Here is a 16,644-nt window from a genome sequence, read left to right on the forward strand (position 1 = left end):
TAACTATTCTCTTTGTAAAAAATATATAGTGGGCATATAAAACCTTTGCACCCGGTATAGCTTTACTGTAGCACCATGGGCAGCTTAAAGTGAATGGAAGTGCAAATACGGTGACCAGTGGGGCAGAGTAGGAAACAGGAGGAGTGTTTGTCCCCTAAGAAGGTTGCCCTTGTGCAGACAGCCCCTGCCAGAGAGAATTCCTAATGAAATGTGTGCAAAAGTTCATATAAATTATTACTTGGGCTTCTAAATTGATACTTCAAGATCAAATGTAGACACATGCAAAGCAGCTTCAAGGTCTCTCCTAGTCTATTTCATGGCCAAAAGAAAGTTTGGTGGTTCTTTTTTGATTATTCAGTGCATTTGTGCACTCTGTACTGTCAAGTGAGTCCTGTCCAGTACACCTTGTTTACTGTAACCCTGTCCTAAAGTGGTGGTGTTTTTTGGCAATACCTTTTTTGAAACAGCACCATGATCCAGTAGATGTTTGGTGGAGTGTATATACGTGATTTCATTGCTTCTTGTAGCTGGCAAATTGATTTATATTTCTCTTTTCTTAATTCCTGGTACACCTAATTATTTTTTGATTGCCAGTCATTTGGAATATTGTGTGCATGGCTGGGTATTTGAGGGTACTCTACTACCCCTGCCTGCCACAAGACCAGACTAACCCCATTTGCTGTGGGGCTACCATTTCATATTCTCTTTTTACCATTTGTTTTTTTACCAGAATGTTTGTTTGCTAGGATGAAGAGCTGTGTTTCTTCCTAATTCTTTATTTTGTATAATGAATTGTTGAACGGTTGTAAAGGATTTGCCTGCCAGGAAGAGATACATTTGCATTTTATAAATAGATTTATCTAAAGTCAACAAGGTGTTATGCTTTGCTGAAACCTACCCAGCTAGGAGGAGCATTTTACATAATAACAGCACTAGCAAGTTTGTGAGAATTTAATACTACTGCTGACAGTAATTAAGTGATTAATTAATGGCCAACTGAATAAATGAGCAAAAGGGGGGAAAACAAGTTGGAAAAATCTTGAAGGGGAGCTTGCACTAAACAGAAAGCTTATTGACAAAGAGGATGTAAAGGGATATTTTGGGTACACATACACTTTATAGTAGCAAATTTAAAGATGAGAACTGCTAAGAAAATGACTGCTCGAAGCAATTGTATGAAATCTCCTGAGAGTTGATTGCACAATTTATTCATTGAAGGGTAAAGGTCTTAGAGAAAACCTAGAGTCAGAGAGAGAGGGAGAAGTCATTGTCTGTCTCCTTGATCTGTCTTTACTCATAGCAACAGTTTGTTAAAATTCCTATCACTGTATTTAAAATAATTTCAAGAGCCATTTTAATATTATGTAACTATTCCACTCTTAGCCTAACAGCTCTGCTGCTGCTGGCAGCCCACAGGCACCTCAACCTCGGGCATGGTTATTCTTTGTACTGATATTGGCCAACTCTTGCAATCCTCTCTGCATCTCCTTATACTTTTGGAAAGTGATCTCATGTGGAAAGCATTAATCAGAGAGTCTGTCAGCATGCCACAAGAGAGTAGAGAGTCTGCCTGAAACCAGGGTGGTAATGTTGGAATTGTAGTGTTACCACATTTTCCATTTTTCCCTGATATCTTCAGTATGTACCTCGGCTTACACAGAGCTAATCACTTTGTTATTCACTGACAGCTCTATTTTTTCAGTAATTTTTCCCAATTGTCATAAGTTTTGTGCACATTCAAACATGAATAGAGATATAGATTCCAGGCAGGAGTCTTCTCCAGGCTTTTCTGATCTTGTGGGCCACTGACCTTCAGCAGCTTTGCTCCTGGGATAATGTCATTGGAGCGTACAAGGCCTTGGAGCACAGCCTGGGACACAAGCACACAGGGCTGTGCTGGCCTTGGAGCACAGCTGGGACACAAGCACACAGGGCTGTGCTGGCCCTCTGTCCCTCTGGACTGGCTGCAGAGCACTGAGATGCTGGCAGTTGTTGGTGCATCCAGCTGGAAGAGTCACCCCTGACTCACTGCATCCATGACTTCCCACTGTTCAGCAATGTGCGGAGATGGGGGGACACCAAGAGTTTCCTTCTCCTTCCCCAGAACTAAAAGCTGGAAGCATCCATGCACGTGGAGTCCCTCCCTGTTGGTGAGCCTGTTGTGTGCAGTCACTGCTCTGCCTCACAGCAAGAGATCAGGTGCAATTTCATTTTGCCCATTCTTTGTGGGTTTGAGGCATCGTTGCTCACTTTTCAAGCAAAGTGGAAATCAGCTGCTTGGTGACAACTTGTTGCCTTCCCACAACTGCAGAAGTTGGCACAGTGGAAAGGGGCACAACAGGAAATTTACTTCTCCAAGCAAGCTTCTGCTTCTACCTGGAGCAACAATTGCTCTTCCACTGTGGGGCCACTGCTGTGCTCAGTAAGGGATTGGCTGTGGTGTGGGGATGAGCCCCTGCACTCTGCTGGGAGGGACCACGTGTGCATGCTCAGGGCTGTGCTGATTTGTGATATTCCACCCGCCACCCCCAGCAAACCATCTGTACTAAGGCCAAAAACCTTAATACTGCTGACAGCTAAAGCAGAGAGACTGCTTAAAACAGTTACAGAAAGAGAATTGCATTTTAGGAATGGAAAATCTCTTTCCTCCCTAAAATGCTCTTTGAATACAGTTAAGTCTTGTACCTTTATTTGTGTTTTTCATGACCAGGCATATGAATATACTTCTCTTGTTAACTGGATTGGCAATGCTAAAGGAGAGCTTGCTGAGATTCTGCAATTGCAGGGTTAAGGAAGAGGTTATATCTTACCTGTGTGGAAGCAGCTCTTGATATGCTATGAAAATATTCTCCAGTCTCTTCAGTCTCTTCTTTTTCCTTGGATCTGGGCATCTTCAGTCCAAGTGGTACAGGAAGCAGCAAGAGTCAGAGAGATTGTCTGGTTTGGGCAATTTACAGGCTCATTTAGGTGACTGAAATTGTTTGACAAGTACCTCAGTTTGCTCATCTTTAAAGTGTTATTGATGTTCGAGGTCTTCTTGCTGGGCTGTTTTTAAGAACCAAGAATTGAAAAAAAAATCTGCTGTGTATAGTGTCAGTGTTGGTTGTGCTTGGAACTGCAGAACTGGAAGAGGCAAAGACAACACTTACTTTAATAATTGCAAATGGATTTGAACTAAGCCTCCTAAGCAGCAAAAGGTGGAAAATTACATGTATTTCCTGTCTAATCAGCTCTTACAGTTTCCCCAAGAGGCACACATGAGGTTTGGAAGCACAATTTTCATGTCTTTTCTCCAGCAGCTTTGTTTTATTTCACATTCAGTTCCATGTTTGCTGCTGAGGTAGTACCTGTGCTAAATCTGCTCCTGTTGTCTGTAAATAAGCTTAGAGATCTTAACCACCTCATGGTTTTGTCAGCATTCATCTTTCAGAGAGCCAGCAATCAGTCTGCTGGTGTTTCCCATAGAAAAGATTGTTCCCTGGTAAGAGCTGTTCTCTAAGCCTATTTAGAGCCAGAAAAGTCTGATGGGAATAGCAGAGGCTAATAATAGAAGTTGGACCTTTTTATTTTCCCTCTACAAGGTATGAATTTTGAAAAATTCACTGGAGGTCACAGAAAATGGTTTTTTGGCTTTGTTTTCGTGGAGATTTTTTGTGGTTTTTTTTTTTTCCTTTTAACCAGCTGCTTACTGTTACAAATATATAGTATTCTCTTGTTTTAGGAGAAAAATGAAACCTAGGGCAGAGGGTTTTTTGTTGGTGTTTTCTTAATCTCACAAAAATGCAGCGGTACCTAGAAAGATGCAATTGTATCTGAGAGAAAAGAGAAACAAACAGCAAATGCAGCCTGATATTGAAACAAGGGTGCAAGGAAAAGCAACCCAAAGAAACAAGATTTGGGATTTTAATAAAATTACTCTATCCCACTGGATTATTCTAAGTCAGAATGTTCATACTTATGGATGAAAGCCTTAAAGATCTGTGTTAGATGAAATTTTATAAAGGTCCGATGACTGTGTATGCACAGTATTTCATACAGTAAGTATTCTCCATCTCTTTTGGCCCCTTTTAATTTAGTAGATGCCACAGAATATGTAGGTATCACTGTAGGATGGAAATCACACTTGCATTATAAAGTTCACTGCTGCTGTTTACTTGTTTACAGTTAATTTTTGGATGTGCAGTTGGAGCTGCTTATTGACTGGTAACAAATCACCAGAAAAATATGTATGTTACCATGAGCCCTAGCAAAAAAAAGCCAAAAGAAGCAGCTATATTTTGTGCAGGATTAAGTTCTAGGGGAAAGCATTATCATGTCATTTACTGCACTCAACAATTTTTTGTTGTCTCAGGAACTATGAAGACCCTCAGCCAACTTTCCTAATTGAAAATTGAGAAAGTGTGAAATCCATCTAACTTTGTCTTTCCACATTCTTATTTCATTATCGTTTTTTAAGGAAGCTGTTTTTCTCTGGAAATTCAGGGAATATACATCACACCAACGCTATTTTTGGAAAGTCATTCAGTCAAAAGGTAGGAAAAGCAACTTAACCTGGTCGAAAACATTTCTGAGAGAGGCCTGGATAGTCTGAATGCTGCACAGCTCTGGAGAGAGTTCTTGCTACCGCAAATGTGGCAGTGAGCAAGTGCCAGCTCCTCAGGTGTGCTGAGAGCTCTCTTCTGTGTAAGCAATCCTGCTGGCATTAGGCAATGCTGAAGGAGCAGATGTTTAAAATTTGTGTACTAAACACAGCATCCCTACTTTGAGGCAGCAGAGAGGGAAAGCACATTAGAACTGAGCTAGCTGAATTATTGGCATCAGCGTGTTCCAAGCCAGTAAGTTCCCTCTTGAGTTTCCTGCCCAAGTTTTTATTTTGGTCTTAATTCAAGTGTTTTCAAATTTCTGGGGTTTATGACAGCATTGCTTATGTGTTGAAACCCCTAAAGTCAGCTTTCTAACCTAGAATCGATTTGAATTTTTTTGTTCCGTGAAAACTGTGGGTATTTTTATTTTCTGGTTAGATACATTTTGAAATGTTGACATTGTCTTTGAGATGAAAATTCTGTCTCTACGTGGCTCTAATGAGCAAGTTTTCTCTTCTTGTAGTAGCTCACTGTGGGAATGCTGCCCCCTTGGTCTGCAGGGCAGGGGGTGCTCCCTCAATGGGAAGTTATTTGCTGCCCTCTGTCCTGCCTTCATCAAAGGTGTGTTCATTTTATACTGTAAATTATTCAAGCTGCACTGTGAAGACAGAGTAAATAATTTCCTTACAGGTTTTTTTATGCCTGTTATCATAGCATCTCTGTTCCTTACAAACGTTAATGAAATGAACATCACAGAGTTCTTGTGATGAGTTTATTCCCGTTTATGTTTAGGAAGTGAAATAAGAAGATTAAAGGCAGTTTATGGAACTGGAAAAATGGGGGAGCTTTCAGGCTTTTACAAACACAGGCTGTTTTTTCTGCCTGTAGCAGGCAGTCTAATGAAAAAGAGAGCATTTCCTCCTACACATGCATCCTTAGGCAATGACAGTGACAGTAACAATGCTGTTACAAGTATTAAAGACAGGAATTATGAAGTGTTGACCAACTTTGATTGTCTGGTGTGAGAAACGTGGAATCCCGTCTTTTTTTCAGAGCATTTTTGAGGACAATGTGTTTTCCAAGTATTTCTCTCACTGGTCTCATTTGCAGCTGCAGCTACTCGGGTTCCTTGCTGATCTGGATACAAGTGTCCTGGGGTGGCTGGCTGGAAAATGAGAGCAGTGTGTCTTGCTGTGAAAGTTGTGATTTATGTGATTTGCCCTGTATCATGTGGAGTTCAGTGTCCATTTGCCAAGGATGCCTTCGCTCCCCTCAAACATGAACTCATCTTTCACTTCTCTCACTTTCTTTCCTCCTTTATTTCATAGCTTCCAACTTCTCTAATGGTGAAAGCATGGGCATTAGTGACTTCTATCAATAGCAGATTTACTTTGTCCTGGAATATGGCTATCCTCAGCAAAAAGGGAGCCAGCAGCCTTTGGATGTCTGAGCTGCTGGAGGACTGGAGATAAAGAGTGAGGAAATATGTAGCCATCAGAAATGGCAAGTCTTAGAAAAATCAATAATCAGAAACTCCCCCAAATTCTCACTATCCTTTTATAGCTAGACAGCAGCTCTTCCATTTTCACACAGTCTTTCAATCCCCCAAGTAATGTTTTTTGTAAATATCCAAGTCAAAGCTTTGAACTCAAGCCAAAGGAGGGGCAGGAGAAATTGAGAAGTTAATGACAAATACTTGTGACAGACAGACATCATCAAAAAGGCTGTACAATCCCAGATTTTAGTGACAGTTAGTGGAGGCACTAAGCTGCAGCACTAGCCCATTGGAAAACATTTTTTAAGAGATGTAATCAAATAGTAGGAAGCTTTCTGTTTTGAGAGGTAAACACACAGGGTTAGATAAAGATGATGGACTTCCATGGGCAGGTATTTTTTGCTACATATATGCAATTCAAAATGGAAATTTTTCACATTGTGGGCTTGCTTATATAGGGTCTTGCTTTGAGAACCACTGAAATAAACTCAACTCTGTACAATGGGGCTCCTCAAGGATAGCTCCAAGAGAAGCTGGTAAAAATGTGACAAGGCTGTACATTTATCCCAGGTATTTGGAATTTTTGCAGAGTACAGATGAGACAATTTTTAAACAGCAACCAAGTACTGTCCTATTAAGCTCTTCTGTTTTAATGTGTCCTCAGCAGGAGTGCTTCACCTGACTGTGTTTGTCCCAAAAGCTTTTGGTAGAATTAAAAATTATGGTCTAAGAAGCTGAATGTAGCATGTGAAGGTATCGTTACGTTCAGCTTCATTAAACCCTGCATGATAATTAGCAGCATTGCCAGTTTGCCAGATAAGAGATATTTTTGTGGATGCCTGCAAGAATTTCTTCTCCATCCCACCTGGCCAGGTGTGGTGGCAGGAAAGCAAAGTTTCCCCTTTTGCAGTGATCAAACACCACAATCTTTCTGGCCAGGTTCCTCAGAGACAGACTCACCAGAACTTGCCGCACACTGTGATTTCTCTGCTGGTCAAGGGACAGGGAAGGAGAGAAGAGGAAATCCAAGTCAGAGAAAATCTGTTGATAATTGAAATACGTCCCCTTGGGTCCCACAGTACGAGCAGAAAGTTGCTGACCCTCCATAAGCAAAGCCGCATGATTTTCCTCTTTCCATCCTGATAGAGGAAATGGAAAGCAAGTCCAAAAGCATGGGTAGTAAAGATCCCAGGCTGTCATTTGTGTTCAGGGTCTTGTACTGGATTTGAGCGCTGCCAGGGCTGGACTGTGTTGAGAAGCAGGACCTGTGAGGTACAAAGTCAGCTCTTGTTCCCAAAGGAGTTGTTTCTACTTTTCTACTTTCAATTTAGAGCCGGAAATGCCATTTATTTAATGCTGCTGTTTAAATAATGATTTATAAGCCTCCAAGCCAGCCATGGTACAGCTTAATTACTGCTGTAATTTATGGATGCCACTGGCTACATAAACACTGCTGTAAATATAAAGGATGTCTCCCACAAATTTTACTCTGATACTTATTTGATACCATTCATTTTCCTTTCCCAACACGTCTTCTGTGTGTGAGTTGAGGCCACTTCAACAATCCAGGTCATTCTGGTTCACTTTGCCAGGAGTAATTGGGTCTGGGAACTGAAAAGATCAAATGTCTGTTTTTCTTGCAAAGTATTTTAATTAAAATTTGAGTTTCCTTGAGCTTGGATGCAAACATCTGCATTAAGTGGCCCATTAAAAGGATTATTTGTATTTGGGCTTTTTTTGGTTATCTATTTGTTTTACTAGTTAATCATCTCCTTTCTCCAATTCATTTTGCCTTTGTGCTCGCAGTAAGCAAGCAAACAAGATGGGAATAAATCATGCACTGCAACAGAGCCCAGCCATTCCCCGGGCTGCAGCTTTGCTATTTGTGTTCTCTAACCTATACAAGGAGCACGTATATGTTGGTCTAATGCAAATCTGAGCTAATTCAAGCCCTGTCTCCAAAGAGATGAATGAGCATGTAAATCTGCTGCTTTGTTTTGGAGGAATAGCTCCTGGAAGTGCCTGATTCCCAGTTGCAACTGACATATTTCAAACACTACAGTCAGTTGGCTTCAGGAGATTTGTGCCCCTAGGCTGCAACAAAAAACACCTGGGAAGACAAGTAGGTTCTCTTGAATGCCTTGGTTCCATTATAATTAGTGTTAATGCAGTTGTGTGCTTGGAAAAGTGAGTGCCTTTAAAAAGTTATAATTAATTGAGTAAACAGAACAACCCCATTGCCTACAATTACCACTCCTCTGAATCTCTGTGTATCTCTGCAGCTGCTGAAGTAAAACACGGACATTGCTGAAAAGATTGCAGATAAACTGAGTGGGACATGAAAGCTGATACTAAACATGGGCTTCAAAACCATCTGTGGGGTAATTCAGAGACACAAGAGTACTTCTGAATTTCAGTAGAACTTAAGGATCTTTTAAGAGTGTCATGATGTTGCTGACTCATGGAAGTGCTCTGGGGCATGTCTCCTAACTTTTCTTTGGGTGGTACTTCCAGCAATGGGGTGCTATTCAGGCTCACTGCACTTCCCTAGGAGAAGGGATCGCCTACTGAGTTACCAGAGTCCCTTCTCACAGCCTTTTAGTGCCCACTTCCACATGACCTGAGCCCCAAGTCTCTGGCTTGTGGCACATGAAGAGCTTTGCACTCACACAGGGAAGGCTCTTAGCAGTGTCTCTGAGGGTGCATTTTTTGTAGAAAGTTCAGCAAAGCCAAGGAAGATGCCATCTCACTGCCTTAAACCCTCACCAAGGGGCCCACAGAGATTGTCAGCAGCCAGCTCCAAGTTACTTGGGCTATTTTTCCTGCAGAGCTTCTCCTCTGTAGTCATGCCCTGACCCAGACTGGAATACGAGGGCATTGTGCATCCTGTATGTGGCAAGCCAGAATTGCTCTAAGAAGGGAAAAAAATCGACCTGACAATAACACAGAGCACCCTTCTGAGGATCTATCATCCTTTATGAATAAAGTTTGGCATGTATTCCCCCCACTCCTGAATGATTTGCACCATAAAATAAGCTGGAAGAGAACTAGTGGTTGTTTTCCTACATGCTTCATTAATTTTTAGTTTTGGCAGGCAATATAAATAAAAACACCAAGTGCATATCTAATTGAATCGCCAGTGATTTCCAACTCCCTGTAGTACCAGAGAACATGATGTAGCTGCTCTGTTTAGTGAGCATGGATGAGTTAGGCAAACAATGGCTCACTCTGCCCAGAGGCTTTGGTTTAATCTGGAGCATTTATCCATTTCATATGAGACAGGGCAGTTATTGCTTCAGTGGGGAATTCACAGCACAGATCTCTTTGTTCTTCCAGGCTTGTCTTCCAGCAGTGACTGGAAGCATGTCTTGGCACGGTCAGGAAGGTGTCAGTGAACTGCACCCACACTCAGATTTTTGTGGAAGGAACTCTCAAGCTTAGACTCCTCCATGCACACTGACTCCGTGATGTTACTGAATTAATTCCTGCCTCCTTCATGTGTCTGAGCTGGAGCATGGACCTCTTAAAAAAAAAAAAGAAAAATTTTTTAAAAAGGCCTTGTCCTAAGTATCATCTCAAAATCTCAAAGAACTTGGGATGAGAGAGTTCCTACAGTAAGGAAAATGATACCTGTCAGGCTACTTGATATCTGACTTCTCAGCTGTCAAGGGAATCAAGTGCCTCCAGAAAAGGATGGTTCTTAGAGCAAATTGCTCAGGATCATTTCTGAGTGGATGGTATTGACCTCTAATTGTAATGTTTGATGACCTCATTTCATTAGAGATGTCTCCTTTGCCCATTGCTGGATGTCTTTTGCTGCTTGGCACAGGTCAAATGAACCGGTACCTTCTGTCTCTGGGTGGATGTAGGCTGCTGTGGGCTCCCTGACTCAAGGGGATGCAGGAGCAGGCATAGAAGAGAAAGAAAATTACAAGTAGAGATTGAACTGTTTTCTCTCCTGCAGAGAATATGACAACACAATACACCCAAAGCAAAGGTAATTCATGTTGCCAAAAGAGCATGATGAAAGCTTGTGCTCTTTCTAAATCCTGTAGCCATGTCTACTCCTGAGCTAGACAGAGAGGATATCAGCTTTCAGGGCTGTCAGTGCAGCAGTAAATTCACACACAATTAAAAACCTATCATGTGTATTGTGTTGCTCTTGAGAAGTACTAGAGCAGGATGCAGGATTTAAGCCCTCCAGAGGTCAAAGCTGCCTTCCATATTATAGCACCAGAAAGGCCTGGGGAACTGGAATTCTCTGTTAGGTAGACTATTAGACAAGACTTTTGACAAGATTAAATAGGTAAAAAACATATCAAGTAAGTATTGAACTGAGAAGATTTCACAAGGTTTTCATCCCTTAAGTGTTATGCAGGATGCTATCACCTGTTGGTTGAAAGGATGGCAATTTGGTTATCTGAAATGTTTTTGTTGTTTTTTTTTTTCTTTTTCTCTAGGATCTGCCTCTCTCTCAAAAATGGCTCTGGAGGGCTCCTTCAGCTGCTGGAATGGAACAGTGATCAGGCTGGGGCAGGCATGTGACTTCATCCAGGACTGTGCTGAGGGAGAAGATGAGGGAGATATGTGCAGTGAGTAAATCCTAACCCCCAGGTTGTACCATCCTTTTCAAAAAGCATTCAATGTCTAAGACTTCAGCACCAACAGACTTATTTGGTGCTATCAAAAGACCTGTATCCCCCATAGCAGATGCCATTTCCTGGATGTCTGCCTGGAGTGCACCATTTGATATTTCTGGGCTCACCTACATCAGTTCTGCAGCAGCTTCTTAACATGCTCTTGGTGCTTCATCCCTCCCAGTGTCCTGATCAAAAATGCAAAGGAAGTATAGCCTGAATGGCTAGATGCCTTACAGAATTACGAAATGTGTAGTTGGTTAGAGCCTTTAATCAAAGTGTAGTGCAGCATGTGGCAGAGGGGGAGAGGAAGGAGAAAACTTGTAAGATGAAAAATGAGTAGAGCCAGTAGCTTGTCTTTGACCAACTCCTGTGTGTTTGTAATTCCTCTGGTTTTCTACCCTCTCTTCAGGAGTCAATAGTCCAATAACATACAGCAGAAGATAGATAGCAGTTTTCTAAGAACTTGCTGTGTCTGAGTACTTTCAAAAATGTGCTGTGAGATACTTTAGGACCTTCCTTTGATCATCTTGAAGGTGCCTTATCACATTTTCCATACCTCTATACATTCTACCTCCAGCATCCTCCCATCTGCCAGCCTGCAAATAGTTAGGAGTGGTGGGTTGTCAGCTGTATGGTTGTCTACAGGGCAAATATATCAAGAAAAATAAATATTGAGAGTTTATTATTCAAAGCGTATGTGCCACAGCTGATCTAGCCTGTGGGCTGTTACAATAGAACTGTGTTGATTTGGCACGTAAAAAACATGTTTGCTGTTTCGAGCAAGAACTTAATATGAGTGATAGATATACAACTTCTAGCAGATTTCACTTCTGCTAATAAAGAAATAAAGTTACAGACTTTATTGGTGTGAAGAATATTGGTTTGACCTGGGATCATCTAGGAAACTATTTAAAAGCTTGAAATTACAAGCTTCTCCATCATTTTAGATATTGTTACAATTTGAAATTATATTCTTTAATGACCCACTCAGCGAACATTAAATTCACAGGAACAGTGTCAGCACTGTGGACTTGCAGCTTCTTAGAACCAATAATGCTTCATATTAGTAACATTGAAACCTTATTTCCATCTAAGACATTTCAAATCGAACTCTAAAACCCCATAATGGCATTTCTGTTGTGTTCTACCCTATAATTTAAAAAAGGTCGAATGCATTTTCATTTCATTGGAAGGAGAGAAACATTATTTACCCCCAGCTGCATGCTCAGGCACACTTTGGTGCCCGTGTGCCATGAATGGCTCTGCCTTGTGGGAGTAATCCCAGGGGGAAGAGCAGAGGTCCCAGGGGGGAGTTGCACTGATCATGGATGTAAACTAAAGAGCCCATGGGATGGGGCAGGCCTGGAGGAGCACGCTTGCCTGGTATTTTCACACCCTGGGTGCACTTGTGGTGGGTCTGGTGTTCATATTCACGTATCAGGAGGGTGGCTCTGCTTTTGCCCCTTGCTGCCACCCTGCACCCGTGGTGAGCCCAGTGGAAAAGCAGCCAATGCCTCTCTGGCATATGTTGCTCACAGGTCCTGGTTTGGTTTGTCTTTTCTCCCTCCATTCATCTGTAGCTGTTTCCACAAGGCAACAGGGCACTTGCAGCTGTGTTGGCAAAGGAATGTACTGAGAATGTCGGGGAGAAAATGTAAAAAGCAGAAAATATTTAGCCAGATGTTTAGCAGAGCATCACTCCCAGCTTGAGGAGACCACATGGCTTGCATTCATCCATAGGCACTGGAAATTAGAGTTCTTACTTCCTGCCAAAAGGTCCAAAAACACTGTGTTCCACTCAAGGAACAAAAAAGTATGGCTTGCCTGAGCAGGAGCCCAGGCTGTGGATATTCCTGCTTATCCACCTACAAGCCTGCTCAGTTCTATGGCTGATCCTTCTGCTTTTGCTTCTTTACAGTGCTGAATATTGTTGGCATAAGGTTTCTTACACAAAACAGAGAAGTGATCTAATGTTTGAGGTGTCAGATAGATCTGAGTGGCAGCCTAACACAAAACACATCTCATCTTTCAGCATTTTCGTTGTCATTTTACTCCTGAGCAACGTGGATATTTTCATCAGCTTTTTGCAAGTGTGGTAAAAAGCGATTCAGATTTATCAAGCAGAGAAAAGGGTTTCCCAAATGGTTCTGCTTAGACAAAAGAGCTGTCAGAAAAAGATGAGCTATGCTCAAAACTGAGGCGAGATGTTTTAAAAATGCCATTATCAAAGACTTCTATCTTTGAGCTTCAAGGAGATGTTGGGGTTTTTTTTGCCTTTCACAGTCTTTCAGCTTTACAGGTTTTACAATAAAACTGATTAGTTTTATTATGATTTTAATTTTTTTTTCCTAATAATTTGAATTTTGTTCCTGTCTTAGCTGAAAAAAGATCTCTCTACAGCCTGCTGTTTGCTAACATCTCTTTACTTATTAATGGCCAGTGAAACGTCATGGTGTTGTTCTGCTTTGCAACCAATTAGTCTGTGTAGAAATTGTAAAAGCAGAGAGGGATGACCCCTAGAGAAAAGCGTGTTTGAGTCATAACCAGATATCCTTGCAGGAGTAAAAGACAGCTTCAAAGAGGCAGATGAGGCATGAGAGGCTGAGCTGCACGTGTTTGTTGACTCAGGATCAGACACACACAGATTCACCAGCCTGATGGAAGTGCCATGCTAGAAGTCACTTTGCAGAGCATACACTGCAGACACGCATTGATACTTCAGGTAGCAGTGGTGGTGTCTCTGCTGGTAAATTCCTGCCTTTCCAGATACAGAAACTACACATGGCAGCCACCATGGCAGGCTTTGACTCAAGGTTTATGCTGAATTCATAAATGGAAAGATAGATTTCTCTATAAAAGTACTTTTTATAATGGTGTAATAGCTGGAGCTGGGTGCCTCTGAAGAGCAACCTTGAACAAGTCCCTGGTTGATTACACTCAAACAATCTGAATTCCCCAGCCTTCATGTGACTGTTTGGTCCAGTTGTCCCCCACATGAGGCTCTGGGAGCTCTTCCCATTCTTCACTGTGTCCCTTCCTTGCCTCTGGGTAGGATGTTTCTTATTTCCAAGGTTGCAGCTTCTGTTAATGAAGTCCTTATCTTCTGTCTTGAACCAGCTCTAGGGTTTTCTCATATTTGACTGAGTGGAAAGTTCAGCATATCTGGTGAGAGTTCACAGCTTGTGCCTTAAGCTTCAGCAAATTTATCTATTAATGCTAAGCAACAAATTCTATATAAGTAGTTTACCAAATCATTCAATGTATGGATAGAAAATACTGCAGTAAACCCCAACATATTTTCACTTATTGTAGTAATCACACATAATAGGCTTCCAAAACCTCAAATTATTTACTAACATAGATGGGTGGGGCTCTGTTTTACAGAAAGGGTGAATTAGTTTTAGCAGTTTTGTACTTCTCTTTTTAATTAACAGTGTCTGGGATTTTGGATAAATAATCTTTCACTGCAGGGCAGCAAGTCAGGGCAAAAGTTAAAACTTTACTGAAAAGGGGTGCATGTAATTCTGGCTAGTCCAAAACTATTTTACTTTCTGTCACAAATTCAGAAAAAAAGATTCATCCTTGGAAAATATTGGTTAGTCAGTCTGAGCATGTTAGGCAAGTAATGGATATATTCTAAAAGCAGTAGCATTTTAAATAATGGAGGTGCCAGTGATATATTTATTATCTAGAGACCCAGAACTTCAGGATACAATTAACCCAGCACTGGTTCTTCTGTGAATTTGAAGCCATATTTTCTATTTCCATAAAGAGTTTCCAAGCTTGTGGTCTGGAGTTCCGGTCTAGTTCAGAAGAAAATGATTACCCAAGTCTCTTCTGAGGTTGCACTTCGACATTTTATGGATTTTAGCTGGAACAGGAATTAATGTCCTCTTTATCTTTCAAATAAATCTCACAATCTCTCGGTTATAGGGTAATTTTCACTCTGCTTCATTGAATATTTAAGGGTGTGAGACACCTTAGCAGGTGAGATAAGGAAGACAAGTGTCTGGTTCCTGAAAGGAGGGACTCAGCCTGTGGTGGGAGGACTGCATGCACACATCAGTCAAAAGGCCAGGTGGCAGCTAGAACAGGAGCCTTTAATGTTTGATTTTCTGATAATGTGGATGAGTGACCAAAAAAAGCATTGATAATCAATTTTAAAGTGGCCAGTTTGCTTTCCAGGCAAAAATGTGTGAAGAAATCATGGGATTCATTTTCATCCAGATACAGCCCAGCAGAGTCTTCCTGCAAGCAAAATGATGAAGTAGCCACCTGTTGCCAGGCCATGCTATGCTCTTAGGTTTCCTGTCTTGCACTCACTAATCCTTCTGCTTCTTTCTTTATCAGAAGCTGTACTTACAGAAATGAATTCTAACCTCTGGCAGTTCTGAGCTCAGCAAAGCCATCTGCCATTGAAGGATAACTCTGGTGACTTGTTGAAAAGTATTTTCTCTTTTTATGCTTCATTTCTGGTAGAATTTGGCTTCTTTGCTAGCATAGAAGAATCATTGAAACAAACTCATGTTTAAGTTTAATGTGATTCTTTAACTCGAGTAGCTGATCTGTTTGGCTTCTGAGGTTTCCTCCTAAACTTGGTAAAGGTCCATACATACAGAGTAGTCTTTAATGCTTTTGTTCTATATAATACCAGTTTGGAATTTCACCCAGAAGCTTAAACTGTAGTATCTGGTTGATTTACACCTAGTTTTGGAGCAAGAGGTGACTCCATCTGCTTCATAAATTGTATCAGTTACTAATTCTCTAGCTATTAATGAACAAAAAATCTGATTAAAGAAAAAGAATTTCAATTTTTCTTGAAAGGTATTTAATCCTGAAGGCTTGAAAATATTTGGTTAAAAACAAGTTTAGCATTCAACAGCTTTTCCCTGCTTGCCCTCCCACATAAGAGGAGAGACTTTTGCATTCTCAGAGTGCTTCAGTTTCACTGAACTACTCTGTTCTCCATCTCATACCCACAAGTTGTATCATAATCTTAACAAGGCCTAAATCTTGAGGTTTCTGTCTGCTATCAATATCCAAAATGGCAGGTTTCAGTAGAAGTAATCCCTGCCCCCTAATTTCCATGATTTTCCAATAAAGTCAGAGCAGCTTCCCCTCATCAGGGCAGTGTCTGTGCTAGGGTGGGTTTCAGTGACAAACACATGAAATGGAGAAGTACAGGCTGGAGAGAAGTGGTACCCAAAGAGGTCCCTGTGGAGAGCCAACACATGGAATCACAGGTGCTGGACATATTCTAGGTAAGAAACAGCAGCAAAGAAAATGCATCCAGGGCATGAGACGTCTGAAAACTCATAAAAGATTAATTTGGGAAAAGGGAATGAAATATTCTGTGAAAGTAATAGCTTTTTATTTATGCCCTTACTTGTTCATCGACAGTGAGCTTTCCCTGGCCTTCAGGCAGGGATTGCTACTTAGATGACTCCTCCTGCTGCTCTGACTTGTTTACATCATCCAAGATAGCAAATGCCATGACATGAATTCAGCTGGACACCGAGCCAAGCTGTTTCTCTGGGAATTCAGGGCACATTATAATTTGTCATTTTCTTTGTATCCCAGCCTCAGGCTGCTCAATGAAATATAATCAAGTTCTGCAGAGGGGTGAAACACAGGGAAGTAACTCTCTGCTTAACAGCTTCACATTTAAAGACTAGGCTGAATGAATTTAGAGAGTTTTAAAAGGAAAAACTTGAAAAAGCCCTAACTTCAGTTCAGGTTTTGATTTTTTTCTTAACAGGTTTAGATGCTTGCCAAAAATACTACTAAAATGTGGTTCTTGACTCAATGTCAGGTTCCAGGTCCAAAACTAGCTCTACTAAAAAGCTACAGATAGAGGATTTGTTTCACTTTCCTCTGATACAAGTGAGTTGTGATTCAGGGTCCCAGAAAAAATCAAATGTTTGTG

The 16,644-nt window shown here is 41.2% G+C and overlaps 1 protein-coding gene across 1 annotated transcript in view; it reads left to right on the top strand.

Moving 5' to 3' along the window:
* Positions 1 to 16,644, top strand: part of ALK (ALK receptor tyrosine kinase) — a gene marked incomplete at both ends in the record, with an annotated part of 301,668 nt that overhangs the window by 217,443 nt on the left and 67,581 nt on the right. The window contains one exon of the mRNA XM_084202540.1: positions 10,539 to 10,670. Coding sequence (XP_084058666.1) covers positions 10,539 to 10,670 — 132 coding nt within the window. The remainder of the gene's footprint in view (positions 1 to 10,538; positions 10,671 to 16,644) is intronic.

The sequence above is a fragment of the Fringilla coelebs genome (genome assembly GCF_963513975.1).
Source record: "Fringilla coelebs genome assembly, chromosome: 3".
In the NCBI taxonomy this organism is placed as follows: Eukaryota; Metazoa; Chordata; class Aves; order Passeriformes; family Fringillidae; genus Fringilla; species Fringilla coelebs.